Raw genomic sequence first — 12,893 nt, 5'->3', positions numbered from 1 at the left:
GGACATGGCTAGAACTGCTGCCTGGAAGCTGTAGGTACCATCATAGCAATGAGAATACGGGCTGTGCAACCCCCCCTGTGGAGGGGAGAACAGGGCAAAACTGCTGTCCATTGGACAGTCTGGCAGCCATGGTTGCTGTTTCAGAAGGCAGACCTCCAGCTCATGGCCCTGCTGTTCACACAGGCTGGCTCCTCCAGGCATGGGTGACTGCACAAGAGTAAGGGATCCCATGGCAGTAGTGCTGCTCTGGTAGAGGACACCTGGGAGACCACAAGGTCTTAGAGCCAGGGGGGGACACCCCACCATCCCTGCTGCCTTTCTCCCAGGCACTCAGAAAATTCCTGGCATGGGGGATAAGGGGAGGCTGGGCTTTTTTTTTTTTTTTTTTTTTTTGAAAAGGAATGTGGAAATTGCAGATAAGCACAATAAGCCTTTTCATGTGCTTGTCCCCACAGTCCCTGCACTTTACTTGGGGAATCCAGAGGTCTCTGCTCCCACACTCATCCAGCCCCTGGCAGGGTGCTGGGAGTCATGTGCAGAGCCCTTCAGGCAGGTCTCTAATGAAACTTGCTAATTAGCAGATGGAAGAACCCATCTCCTCATGCTCCTCACTCTGCATGTCCTCCAATTGCCATTTAAAGGTCATTTCTGGTAGTGGCAGTGAGCAGCTGCAGAAATGTTATCACTGAACATATGAAGCTTGTTTCTTGTATGGAAGAGAGTACATGCATGCCAGTAACTCTCCCCTGGTGTGGTTTTCATTGTAGCCCCCTCAGTTCCCAAAAATCTCTCTGCGGTGGCTGAAGGGAACAACACGATGCTCATCTCCTGGGGCAGCGTCTCTGGAGAGCAGGACGAATGCCAGCTGTGGCTGCGGGATCCCAGGAACAGCACGCTGCCCTGGCGGCAGGCCCTCGACAGAGGGCAAGTCCAGCACCTCCTGCAGGGGTTGATCCCAGGGAGGAACTACTCTGTCTCCTTGAGCTGTGTGGCTGGGCCCTACTGGAGCAGCACCAAACCCTTGGCAGTGCCAATGGGTGGGTACACACTGCCGTAGGGATGGGGGGAGTGCAGGCTGGAAGGGGGAGAAACACCTGGGTGGCCTCAAGACTGGATCAGCCCTTGGGTGTCAACAGAAGCATGGGAAGTCTTCATGGTGGGAGATAAGGAAAGCTAACAAGGTGACCCTCTGGTAGGCATCAGCTTTCTAAGCTAGCCCCATCACAGAGATTTCCCATTACCTTGTGGCCTGGTTACCTGTGAAGCAAAGTGGACTCTGCAGAGATCTCCATTGGTCTGCTTCTCCTGTAAGACATCTGCTCAGGCCCTGACCCATTAGCCTTGTCCTGTGGCCCTTCGCACAGAAGGCTCCCAGATCACAGATGCCCAGCTCTGCTCCTCTCTCATTGACCTAGGGGCAGGCAGTAGAGGACTACAGTGGCTCTGGGCTGACGCATGGGCTGAGGCTGGGATTTCTCTGATCCAGTAAGTTCAGAGCCTACCATATCGCCTTTGCAGAGCCAAACCCCGTGGAGGATGTGCAATGCCTACCAGAGTCAAGAAGCCTTTACTTGAACTGGACCAGCTCTCCTGGAGATGTGGAGGCTTATGAGGTGGTGGCAGAGAGACTCTCTGATGGACCTTCCACCTCCAAGTATGTTGTGAGCATCCCTACAAGCGAGGCCAGTCTGGAGGGGCTGGGGCCAAACTCATCCTACCGAATCTTTGTGAGCACAGTGGGCATGAACACAATGAGGAGCCAGGCTGTGACTCTGCTCTGCAACACAACAGTGGAGGGTGAGTCCCTTTCTTTCCCACAACCTTGCCACAGACCCCAGGAGAAGACACCCAGTGTTGCTAATTACACCTGGGGACTCTTTCAGCTGCCTGTGAGCCCCATGTGGTCCTGCACTGAACTGCAATGGGCCGTGATGCTGGGACCAGTCACAGGCTGAGCAATATATAGTGGGTCTGTGGGAGCAGGGACACACTAACAGGCTGTGCTTGCTGGTTCCTCTTCCAGCCCTGCCTCCACCCCTGCGAGCAGACATCTTCCAGGTGGAGGCCAGCTCCACAGTTATCATTTCATCTGACCTGTTCAGTGAGGAGAACGGCCAGATCGAGTATTACGGTGTCATTGCTACCACTAATGATTCATGTAAGTGCCCCTGCATATCCAATCTGCAGTGGCTGCCTGGAGGGCAGCAGGCACCCTGGATGTCACTTTGGGACTACCACTGTCACCTTGTACATTCCCCTTCAGTGCTGAGGCCCACCCAGGAAATCATGTCCAGCACATGGTATGACCACTATTATGGGACAGAGGACTCCTACCTGGCTGTGCTAATCCCCAATCCCTTCCATCCGAGCCCCAGGAGCTCCCCTGAAACCTGGCGAGTGTCAGTGGGAACAGAGGAGTGCGGCCAGTCCAGAGCAACATGCAATGGGAAGCTGAAAGCCAACAAACAGTACAGGTGAGAGATGTCCACAATCCTCCTGAGAGGAAGGCGCTGGAGGAAAAAAGGGACTGCACATGTCCCTGCAAGGTGCCAGCAGCTACCTGGATGTCGCCTCACCCCCAGCAGTGGACCCAATGGGTTGCTCCACCAAGCAGCGTTTGAGGGGTGCAAGAGCTGGCATACCAGAGAATATTAGACAGTGTAGGTGGGCAGGGAGAGCAGAGGTGAAAGCTGAGACTGACAAGGGCTGTATGTGTTGCCTTGGGAGCTGGGTAGTTGTCCGCCTCCAGGGTAAGAACTAAAATGGATGCTGTTAATTGTAGGACTTTTGCATGTGACTCAGAGCCACATGCAGACTTAGAGAGTGCAAAAATTAAACTGATTTGGAAACTAGTTCAAGTGGTGCCTACACAAATGGGGGCTTAAAGGTTGAGGGTAGCAAATGCACAGGCTGAGGTCCAAGTTCCCCATGAGACACACACACAGATCACTATATTCATAGATTTAGAGTCTTATTTGACAGTAGGTAGAATCCAGGAACATGAATGTACAAGCATATATATTTTGTTATAGGTTACCTTTAAAATAGTTGATGGTAAAACAGGTTTTCTACTGCAAACAAAGAATCATATCTTTAGTCAGTCCTCTGTTAATTTAGCAGCTCACAATTTCATCAAACAGGGACTGTATCCCCAGGCATTTCTCTGACAAAGGGATCCCCCAGAATCTGGAAGGTTGTCCCATTTCAGTTTAAAGGAACTTACAGCAAGGGTGGCTGACTAGTGATAGAAGTTGCTGAGAGTGTTGGGAAAAGAGAAAGACCGTGAGAGTGCGTGCATGAGAGAACTTCATTTTTCCCTAGGAGTAAAGTGAGAATTATGTCTGCCCTTAAGTCTTGTGGTGAGTGAAGTCAAGGTCCTTGATGTTGGGTTTGGACCTGCTGGCTCTCCTTCCTTTCTTCTTTACTGCTTCGCTCACTCTATTTTTGCTATGTGCAGACTCCATGCTTACATGAAGAACTTGTAGAAGATTCTTGTAAAGTTGTTTTAGATTTACATGTTGCCAAACAGGGGCTCTTAAGCCACACTTTGGGGCAGCACTGGCAGAGAAGAGAGATTGGTGTTAATGCTGGGCTGCATCAGGGGAGTGGGAAATGGCTGCTTGTCTTGGGGAAAAAAAGGGAATTGCTAGAAAGCCATTCCCTTGGAAATCCCACCCAGAGTACGATCATCAGAGGAAACAGCTCTTTGGGCTTTCCCTAGGTACTGTATTATCATGCCTGTCAGAAGAACTGCATTATGATCTGGCACAGGAGAGCCTCCAATTGATTCAGAAGGTTTGAGACTGCCCATCAAGCCCATATATTCTTTATTGCTAACGTCTCCTGCCTGACTCGCTCTCAGGCATGGCAGGGCAAGCCTTACTGCTTAACCCTAGCAGCCTCAGATCTGGCCTTCTGCTCCAGCCAGGTCAGGCTGGGCACAAGCTGGGTCTGCATTAGCATTGGCTCAGCCCAAGGTCTGCCAACAGTCTTGAGTGGAGTTTAACAACAGCAGAAACACACCAGGATACCCCTCCACCCCCCAAATACTGTCTGCCCAGTCTGAGGGTGTATATGTGCCCACCCTGCTTCCCAGCTGCCATTTTCATTCCAACATTGACCTCCCGCAGGGTAGCAGCTAATCCAGAGCCATCAGGCTGTCATTAGTCTACCTACCATGGTTCAATAACATGTACTTAACTGTCCAGTTACTCAGGACTAGAAAATCCTTTTGCACCTCTTCACAGCTTGGTTTAATTTTGGTTGCCCTAAACAACCTGTATCCTCAGTGCACTGTGCTGCTTTCCTAGTTAATCATTAGTAGTGTGGTGAAATGCAGATACTGCTGACAGCCCATGTCCACTCTGAAAGCCAGTCCTTGTTTCCTATCTTTCAGTGAGTTATTTATCCACAAGCCCTTATCTCTCATGCCATGGCATCTGCAGGCTCAGTTTACAAACAGGTTTTTGCTCTGGCAGCCAGGTCCAGGGTGCTGCCAGAGGGGACTCACACAAGGCTCCACAAACTTTGGCTGCTAAAATCCAAAGCTACGTTTGAAAGCCTTAGCTTGTATTTAGGGCAGAAGAATACCTACCTTTCCAAGTTACCTGCTTAGAAGGAAGTCAGCTCTGCAGGGAGCTGTGAGGCTTGGTGTGCACACTGCTAGGAGGAGGATGTAGGGCAGATCTCCACAGGGAGGAGGATGCACCAGCCACTTCTGTGTGCCTAAGGAGGGGTCTGGGTCGTGGCTCAGCCCTTCCAGCTCAGGTGCTACTGTTTCAAAAGTTACCTGGGCTCAGGTCTTTCAAGTCAACCCAATTAATGGATTGACATGAACTAAGAGAGTGACTCAACCCAACTTGATTTTCCCTACTTACTGCTCTTTCCCTATTTGTGTCCTATAAGAGCAGAAACTTAACTTGTCTCTGCAAGTAACTCTTCAGAGGACAGCTGTTTCCCATTTGTGCTTTCTGAACATTTTCTCATGTTCTCCCAAGTGCAACAAACTTGTGCAAGAGGCAGAAAAGGGAGGAAAGACCATTTTCACACGTTCCCTAAACCCCTACCAGAAAACCAACTTCTTCCAACACAGCATTTCAAAACAGAGGCAGCTGTCCTGTTCCCTTGGGTCTTCCTGCTGCTGGCTGCATGGTTGCTGTGCTCAGTTCAGACTGCCCCTGACGGCAGGACTCTGCTTTGCCCTAGGTTCAGCATTGCTGCCTTCACCAAATATGACCCAGTAGCCCCTGCAGTGACATTCACCATGTTCTCAGGTAAGATAGAGAATGCCATCTTCCCTACCTGGCTGCGTAGGTTAGAGATAATTAACAGCCTGACAATGGCAAGCCAGAGGGAGATCATAAGCTGTAGCAAATATAATAAATACAGTAAATGCAGCAATTTACTGACTTTTCTGTCCGTTCTATCTCTTTTTTATTCAAGCTGCTGGATCCGGTGCAGACACAACTCCACTATCAATGCCAATAATCACTGGAATCATTGTGGGATTTCTCTTGACACTTGCAGCTATTTTTGCTTTGGTCTACTGGAAACAACTTAGAGCAAAGAGGTGAGGATGAGCTATCTTTTACCCAGGGGGTGCAGGCTGAGAAGCCGAACCTTCAGTGCCAAGCCAGGAGAAAGAGCAGTGAGAGGGTATAAAAAGAGATTTAGGCAAACTAGGACACCCACTAGTGGAGTTGTGCCTGGCAAGCACAGAAGCAAAAGGCAGAGGGGAGCTGCTCATGAGCAATTAATTCACAGAACCCTACACATGTGCAAGACAGTGTGCCTGATGTGAGCTGTCTGCTCACAAGTGCTCCATGAGCCAGCAGTACACAATATGCTCACAGCATCTGTCCCTGCACTGCAGTGAAGAGTAACATCTCCCATGCTTTGATTCTAGAACCAAGAAGAGCAGCCTGCCCCAGGAAATGGTGACCTACAGCTTGAGGTGAGTGCTGGATTCTTCCCTCTCTGCATGTCCCCACTGTAGGTCCCAGAGTCCTTCACCTACTTCCTTTCTCATGCTTTGACTCAGGGAAAATCCAACTCTGTCTCCTCTCCTTCAGTTATTTTTTAAATCTTAGGCTTTCCCATGTTCTGTATTTATTGCCCAGCTCCATTCCAAGTTAATGCATTGTCCACACCTCCTCTGTCCTCCTCCTGACTAGCCTGATAGACCTCCCAGTAACTAAGGCAAGTTTTCCTCTGGACTTCTATTTCATGCAGGAACGTATGTCGGCCAATTCCCATACAGAACTTCAAGCAGTACTATGAGATGAAGACAGCAAGTGGTAACCATGCTTTTTTCCAGGAGTTTGAGGTGAGATGAGACTCCTGCTAGAGATGAGACTTAATTTCCCCTCTATGTAGCTCATGCCCCAGCTGTTGGGTAGCCGGTATAGACTCCTCATCTCCAGGGACAGTAACCCATGTCTCTAGGAATCCAACTACCCTACTAAGCAATCTTGGAGGCCAAACATTGGATGGACTAAGTGATCAGGCAATTCCTTTGCTCAAAACCTGTTTTGTTCAAGTTCTGGTAGAAACACATGTTGTCTGTGCTGTGAGGTGAACTAGCACTGTCCATAGCTGCTGGTGGACAAAGCTAAGGGCCCCAGGCCTGGACTGGAGGCGAAGATACTGAGTGGTGTTGCAATGAGATCCACCTTGACAGTGTTAGAAAAGAGCCTGCAGCCCAAAGGAAGGTCAAGGAATACTCTCAGAGCTATAAGGCCAGGCTGTGAAATTCACCTCAGGCTACCTTCACTGGCTCTCACTGCCAACATCTGCAGGCTCTGAATTGTTCTGCTGCCAGCACCTTTGAAAGTCCTATAAGCGATTTCAAACCCTCCTCGGATCACCCTTCTCTGGCCCTCTGAGTGAGGACAGAGGCAGAAGCAGTGCAAGATATTTCTGTTTTCTCAGCACAAAATGCTCTGAGCTTCTTGGTAGATTTCTGATTTCTGAGAAGGTTTTGTTCCCCAATACTTGTTCTTGGGCTTGTTTTCTTTTAAATACAAACAGTGCTGTTGGAAAAGGCACTGCAAAAAGACACCTACGGCTCAGAGTTCACAGGCCATGCTGAGGGAGGAGTAGAGCAGTTCCCCGTGCATGGGTGACCCTCTTGGACCACCAGACAGAGCTGTTGGCCATGAGCAGGGAGCTGGGTTGGCCAGGAGCTCTCCAGAGTGCTTATCTTCTCCCCTGTCCTACAGGAGCTGAAGGAAGTTGGGAAGGAGCAGCCAAAGGTGGAGGGTGAGCTACTGGCAAATGTCTCCAAGAACAGATATCCCCATGTGCTGCCCTGTAAGTACTGTCTCCTCCCTCCTCCTTCCAGCGTCCAGGGTGGGAATTCACACTGCAGTGCACAGGGACAGGCTCACCTTGCATCGCTGCAGGGTTCACAGTGCCTGGCTGCTCTCCTGGGAGAAGAAGGAGTCTTGAAATAGGCCTCAGTTTCCATTTTCCTGCTGGACACTCAAGGCTTATTAGTTGAGCCAGGGCTGAGCCACCATCCTCCTCAGCTCCTCCAGGAGACTACTGGGCAGGTGCTGGGTCAGCACAGCTCAGGGGTGGGTCCCAGCTGGAGACCAAAGGGTGTCCCATGGCTTCTTTGAAAAGCCTCATGATACCAGCTCTGCTTTCTGACCCCTCTGCTAACCCAGCTGGCAGGCAATGCTCACCTTTCCAGGGAGAAGGTGCCTGGCCAAGCACAGGGCCTCACTGCTAGCTGCATACATGGAGCTGCTGGGGCTTCTCCCAGTGAAGAGGACATGACTGTCTTGGTGAAGGGCTGCCTTGGGGGGTCATGTGTGTATGCTTGTCTTTCAGATGATCACTCTCGGGTCAAGCTGAGCCAACTGGGGGAGGATCCACACTCAGACTACATCAATGCCAACTTCATGCCTGTGAGTGCCCACTTGCCTTCCCCACAGAGACATGGCCATGGGGCACCATCAGAGAAACTCTGCCTGGATTGAGATTTTGAGGGCTGGTGCCACTGCCACTGAAGCCACAGCTGGCACAGACTGGCAAGCAGTGGGGGGTCAGGCAGAGATGCATAGTTACCTCTAGCAGGGGTTGATGGAGATCGTCAGATGGCAAGTGCTGTGAATGCAGGGGTGTGAATGTGGGGAGACTGGCAAGGCTTTCTGCTTTCTTCTTGAGGACTATCCTCTTCCCATCATCTACCAGCTTACTGCCCTGTCTGTCTGCCTGTTCTTTCTCCTTCTGGTCTGTGCAGCTGCATTTGAACAACCCTGGAGCTGTGCCCACATACCCCATCCGGGAGATTTTCCCAGGTAACAGGCAGGGCACACAGCATGCACGCACGGGTGTGTGGATCCGCGGGGCATGTATGTGTCAAAGGGGCAAAGGCAAAGAAGCAGCCGGAGACCTTGCATGATCACCCTACCTTCAGCAATGACTGGGGAGCACAAGAAAGACCCAGATCTGTCTTCCCCTGCTTAAGCTGAATGAGGAACTGCTTGAAGGGAAATGGGGGGTGACATCTTTATTCCAAATATGTAGAGAGCACATACTGGGCAGCACATGCTTCCTGTGAAATCAGCTGCTTCTGAGATCAGCTGCCTCGGAACTGTGCCTGCATGGCCTGAGGGCAACGGGCATTTCTACTTCTACCAAAAAGCAGACCAGTCACTGAATCTGTCTCAGGGCAGGATCCACCTGCCTCGGCAACATGCCAACTCTTCCTGTCTGCCTCTTCCTCAGGGCTATACATCCCAGCAGGAGTTCATTGCCACCCAGGGGCCCCTGAAGAAAACAATAGAGGACTTCTGGAGGCTGGTGTGGGAGCAGAACGTCTGCAACATCATCATGCTGACAGTGTGCATGGAGAATGGGCGGGTAGGTTGGCACCACCAGGCTTCCATGTGCCAGGCTCAGCCAAGACTAGATCTGGTCGTGTGAGCTGAGCCTAGGGCTGGGTTTGTGCCCTCCATCAACCCCTGCTTGGATGTGGCTCCAGGGTGAGCACAGGCCGCACAGCTTCCCCAACAGGCAGTTTGGGGGGAACAGAGGCTGATGTGTACAGCTCAGCATAAGCTTGGGGTAGGAAGGGACAGAAGTGGAGCTTAGCTGGAACCATGCCCATCACACTCAGATATTTCTGCAGCATCTGAAATTACACTTGCCTCTGGATGAGGCACCTCACATGGACTGTTTCTCCAGTCTCCAGGGATGATGAGACCCACACAGGTCCTTTTCTCTGGAGGAGCCTGAGATCCAAACGAAGGGGAGGTGGAGGAGAGCCATGCAGAGCTCCCAGTGGGAAGGGGAAGCACCCCTGCCTGCTCCCCAAGACCTGCCCTGGCTCCCCGCACAGCTGCTGCTCTCCAGATGCTCCCAGGGAGCCAGGAGGTCACCCAGTAGGACCTGGGCCCTCAGAGCCCTCACTGGGACCCTGTCCTGCCTGTGCTCTAGGTCCTCTGTGATCATTACTGGCCGTCTGAATCTGCCCCAGTCTCCTACGGGCAGGTCCGGGTCCACCTGCTAACACAGAGCAGCTCCGAGGAGTGGACTATGCGCGAGTTCAAACTGTGGCACGTGAGTAAGGACCCAAGAGGACTCAGGGACTTGTCAAGGGCTGGGGGTTTGCGTGGGATTCAGTGGCTTTTCTCCTTGGTGGTGGTGGCATAATTTCCTTTCCCTGCCATTAGTGGGGTTTAAAAAAGGCGCAGTCCCCTGAGGAGCAGTCTGTCACTTCAGACTTGATAACACAGAAGTGTCCAACATGTATCCCCCCTGATGTCCACCCTTGCTCTCTCCTGTCCATGTCCCTGCACTGGGACACAGACTGCAGCTTCAAAAGCATGTTCCCCAGCAGTCAAAGGCAGTTCTCCTCCCTACCACCTCCACGTGCCTCACAGTGGCAGGGGACTGTGGGGGAGAACAGAGGAGCAGGAGCCACCAAGCAGTGCAGCAGACCTGGCATTGGCTGTTCCTTGGAGATGAGCTGGGTGTCCCCAAGTCCCCACGTGCTCCCAGGGCTGCGGGGTGAAAGCATGCCCCTGTCCTAGTGGGCTGCACACCAACCACCAACATTCCCCGGCAGGAGGGTCTCCGGGCAGAGCGGCATGTGTCCCACCTGCACTACACAGCGTGGCCTGACCACGGGATCCCTGAGTCCACTACTTCCATTATGACCTTCAGAGAGCTGGTCCGGGAGCACACCCAGAGCACCAAGGATGCAGGGCCGACCCTTGTGCACTGCAGGCAAGGCTCTGCTCTGGGGGATGGGAGGAGGGGATGATGGCAGAGGGTATGGGGGACAAGGGTCCTAGTCGTACACAGACTGGGAGGGGAAGCAGTGCCTGGGAAACACAGCTGGTCTGTAGAGAGTCTCCTGCTTGGGCATTGGGGATTACAGGTCTGCTTGTAGCCTGCCCCCCGGTCCCTGGGGATGGGGCAGCTGGAGATGGTCAGCACCAATCCAGGGCAATCTGAATGGCTCCTCAGCCCCATGCTGTGCTGGGACCAGTGCCCCAGGGTTCTGCATCTGGGAGCTATGTCTAGCAGCAGGATGGGAGCCCATGGCTGTGGGATCAGGCAATGCTTAACCCTTGCTCTCTGTGCTCTCAGCACCGGGGTAGGTCGCACCGGCACCTTCATTGCCCTGGACCGGCTGCTGCAGCAGATGAAGCAGGAGAAAGTGGTAGACACATTTGGTGTTGTTTATGCCTTGCGGATGAACCGTTACCAGATGATTCAGACACTGGTAAGACCTCTGCTCCCTCTTCCCCCAGGCCCCTTGCTCCATGGTGTAAAAGCTAGCAGGGCTGGGAGACAGATGAGCGGACTGGCCAGCCCCAGTACCCCCAGGCTGGTCCCCAGCCTGACACTGTGTCATGGTGCCTCTCAAAGCAGCAACTCAACTAGAGTGGAAATTGCTTGGCTGTGGGTGTCTCCAGCAGCTTCATGCCCTGCTAGACCCACAGCAGCAACACACAGTCTCAGAGCCCTCCCAGGAGGCTCCGAAACAGCCCAGAGCACCTAGGAACAGCATCAGGCCCTTTTCAGGCAATTCTTAACCCACACCATGTCATTGGCCTGTGATGCTCCACAGCCTATCTAATATTTCCAGTACTCAGGGTTTGGGCAAGGTGTCAGGACTACCCTTCAGGACAGACAGGCAGACCCAGTGCAGGGATCCAGGGGCTCTGAGATTGAAGTAGCCAGGGCCTTTTTTTGGGCATGAATGTAGGACACCCTCTGCCCACCAGGCAGTGTCATACCCACCCTTCCGTGCTGTCTGTCTTTGCCTTCCAGTCCCAGTATGTTTTCCTGCACAGCTGTATACTGGACAAGATCTTGGAGGAACCACTCCTGGGTTTATCAAGGACAGAGAGGTAAGGGCCTGCTATGTTTTGCCTGCCACTCTACCCACCCTGATCCACAGCACCTTCAGGCGGCAAGCTGGGATCCTGACCCCAGCTTGAGCCTTGGCTCCAGGACAGAAGGACAGGGAAGCCCATCCAGCTGTCCCACCCAGTGTTTTGAGGGGGGCAGCTGAGGGCTGGTTGTTCCCTGCAGCATGGGGAGCCCAGCCCAGAACTAGGTGTGAGTCACTGGGCACACTAGGAGGGCTTGGGGGACCATATCCTACTTTCCTCCAGTGCCAGTTTCCTGGGCTACGCCAATGCCAAAGAGCTGCAGACCTGTCCTGGGGAAGGCATTTCACTCAGCCCCTGGCTTTCCAACCCACAGCGATGCCCTAGAGATCGGTTCAAACTGAAGGGGCTCATGGCAGCTGGGTGGCCTTGGGATGTCCCTTCCAACGGAGGCCAAGGAGAGGAAGCAGGGTCAGGCTGGGCATGGCTTTGCCCATCTACCTGCTTGTCTCTGAGGCTACATCTGGAGGTCATATATCTATCTTTATGGTCAAATTGCCTCCTCCTTCATGCAGAACAGGATGCCTTTGTCCATGCTGTATCTTGGCAAAGGGCCCTGGACTGTACCACACCTGAGACCTGCCTTTGTCTAGGAGAGAGCAGGTTGACACAGGCCAGAGCTGGGCTGGGGACCTGCAAGGGCCCCAGAATTTGAAGGGTGAAGGTCTGCTCACAACCCTGTCTACCTGCTGCAGACACAGCCTGGATGCTTCTGAGTTTGCTCAACCTCATCCTTATCCCCGGCTTCTCTCCCCAGGTCCTGTCCCATCCCGCTGAAAAGCTTTGCTCAGCACTATGCCCAGAAGGCGGCCAAGTCTCATGTGGGCTTCCTGAGAGAGTACGAGGTGAGAGCTGTCCTGGGCAGGGCGCAGGGAGTGCTGCCATGGTCATATGTGCTGGGGGGACCTGGGGAGTGATCGCACCTGGTCAGGCTGGGGGACACCCAATAAGCGCCTCCTGAGTGGGTCCCATGCCCCAGTTTCCATGTGCCTGGCTGTCCTGGCAGTGTCCACTCTCCATGGCATTGCTTCCCCAGGCACATAGCTCCCTCATGCATCCTGCACTGATCAGGGTCTGTCCACGACCCACTCCTTCCCAGACCCCATGCAGGGTAGGGACCCACGTGAATACCATTCTCCTACAGAGAGATGCAGCCAACTCCTGACAGCACGGAGCAGACCTGCCAGCCCACTCTCAGAGGTGGTCCCATAGAACCCCTGCTAAGTCTTTTGCATGTGCAGCTATAACCTCCCCACTGCTGAGGCCAGGTGTCCCCAGGAGTCACCAGTTCCTCCTGCTCCTCCTGACCCTTCCCCACTCACTGGTTCCTCCACTCTTTCACTCTGGCAGACCCTCCTAGAGGTTGTCAAGGAGGAAGCCAGCTCTGCAACACCATCTTCAGGCAATCAGCAGACACGGCCCTCTTCTGGCATCCTCCCGTGTAAGTGCTGTGATGCCTTGCATCCTTTTCCTTCCTGT

The 12,893-nt window shown here is 53.0% G+C and overlaps 1 protein-coding gene across 5 annotated transcripts in view; it reads left to right on the top strand.

Annotated features, from left to right (window-relative positions):
• Window positions 1-12,893, top strand: part of LOC126052404 (receptor-type tyrosine-protein phosphatase V-like) — a 41,416-nt gene that overhangs the window by 22,144 nt on the left and 6,379 nt on the right. For all 5 annotated transcript variants that reach the window (XM_049832995.1, XM_049832999.1, XM_049833000.1 and 2 more), the window contains 17 exons: window positions 768-1,037; window positions 1,519-1,797; window positions 2,024-2,158; window positions 2,264-2,474; window positions 5,206-5,273; window positions 5,443-5,569; window positions 5,906-5,953; window positions 6,232-6,325; window positions 7,221-7,311; window positions 7,837-7,913; window positions 8,737-8,871; window positions 9,448-9,570; window positions 10,079-10,239; window positions 10,606-10,741; window positions 11,293-11,372; window positions 12,172-12,259; window positions 12,765-12,855. In XM_049832995.1, the coding sequence (XP_049688952.1) occupies window positions 768-1,037; window positions 1,519-1,797; window positions 2,024-2,158; window positions 2,264-2,474; window positions 5,206-5,273; window positions 5,443-5,569; window positions 5,906-5,953; window positions 6,232-6,325; window positions 7,221-7,311; window positions 7,837-7,913; window positions 8,737-8,871; window positions 9,448-9,570; window positions 10,079-10,239; window positions 10,606-10,741; window positions 11,293-11,372; window positions 12,172-12,259; window positions 12,765-12,855 (2,214 nt within the window). The remainder of the gene's footprint in view (window positions 1-767; window positions 1,038-1,518; window positions 1,798-2,023; window positions 2,159-2,263; window positions 2,475-5,205; window positions 5,274-5,442; window positions 5,570-5,905; window positions 5,954-6,231; window positions 6,326-7,220; window positions 7,312-7,836; window positions 7,914-8,736; window positions 8,872-9,447; window positions 9,571-10,078; window positions 10,240-10,605; window positions 10,742-11,292; window positions 11,373-12,171; window positions 12,260-12,764; window positions 12,856-12,893) is intronic.

This window comes from Accipiter gentilis, chromosome 29 (assembly GCF_929443795.1).
Source record: "Accipiter gentilis chromosome 29, bAccGen1.1, whole genome shotgun sequence".
Classification (NCBI taxonomy): Eukaryota; Metazoa; Chordata; class Aves; order Accipitriformes; family Accipitridae; genus Astur; species Astur gentilis.
This window is presented reverse-complemented; position numbering and strand designations above follow the sequence as displayed.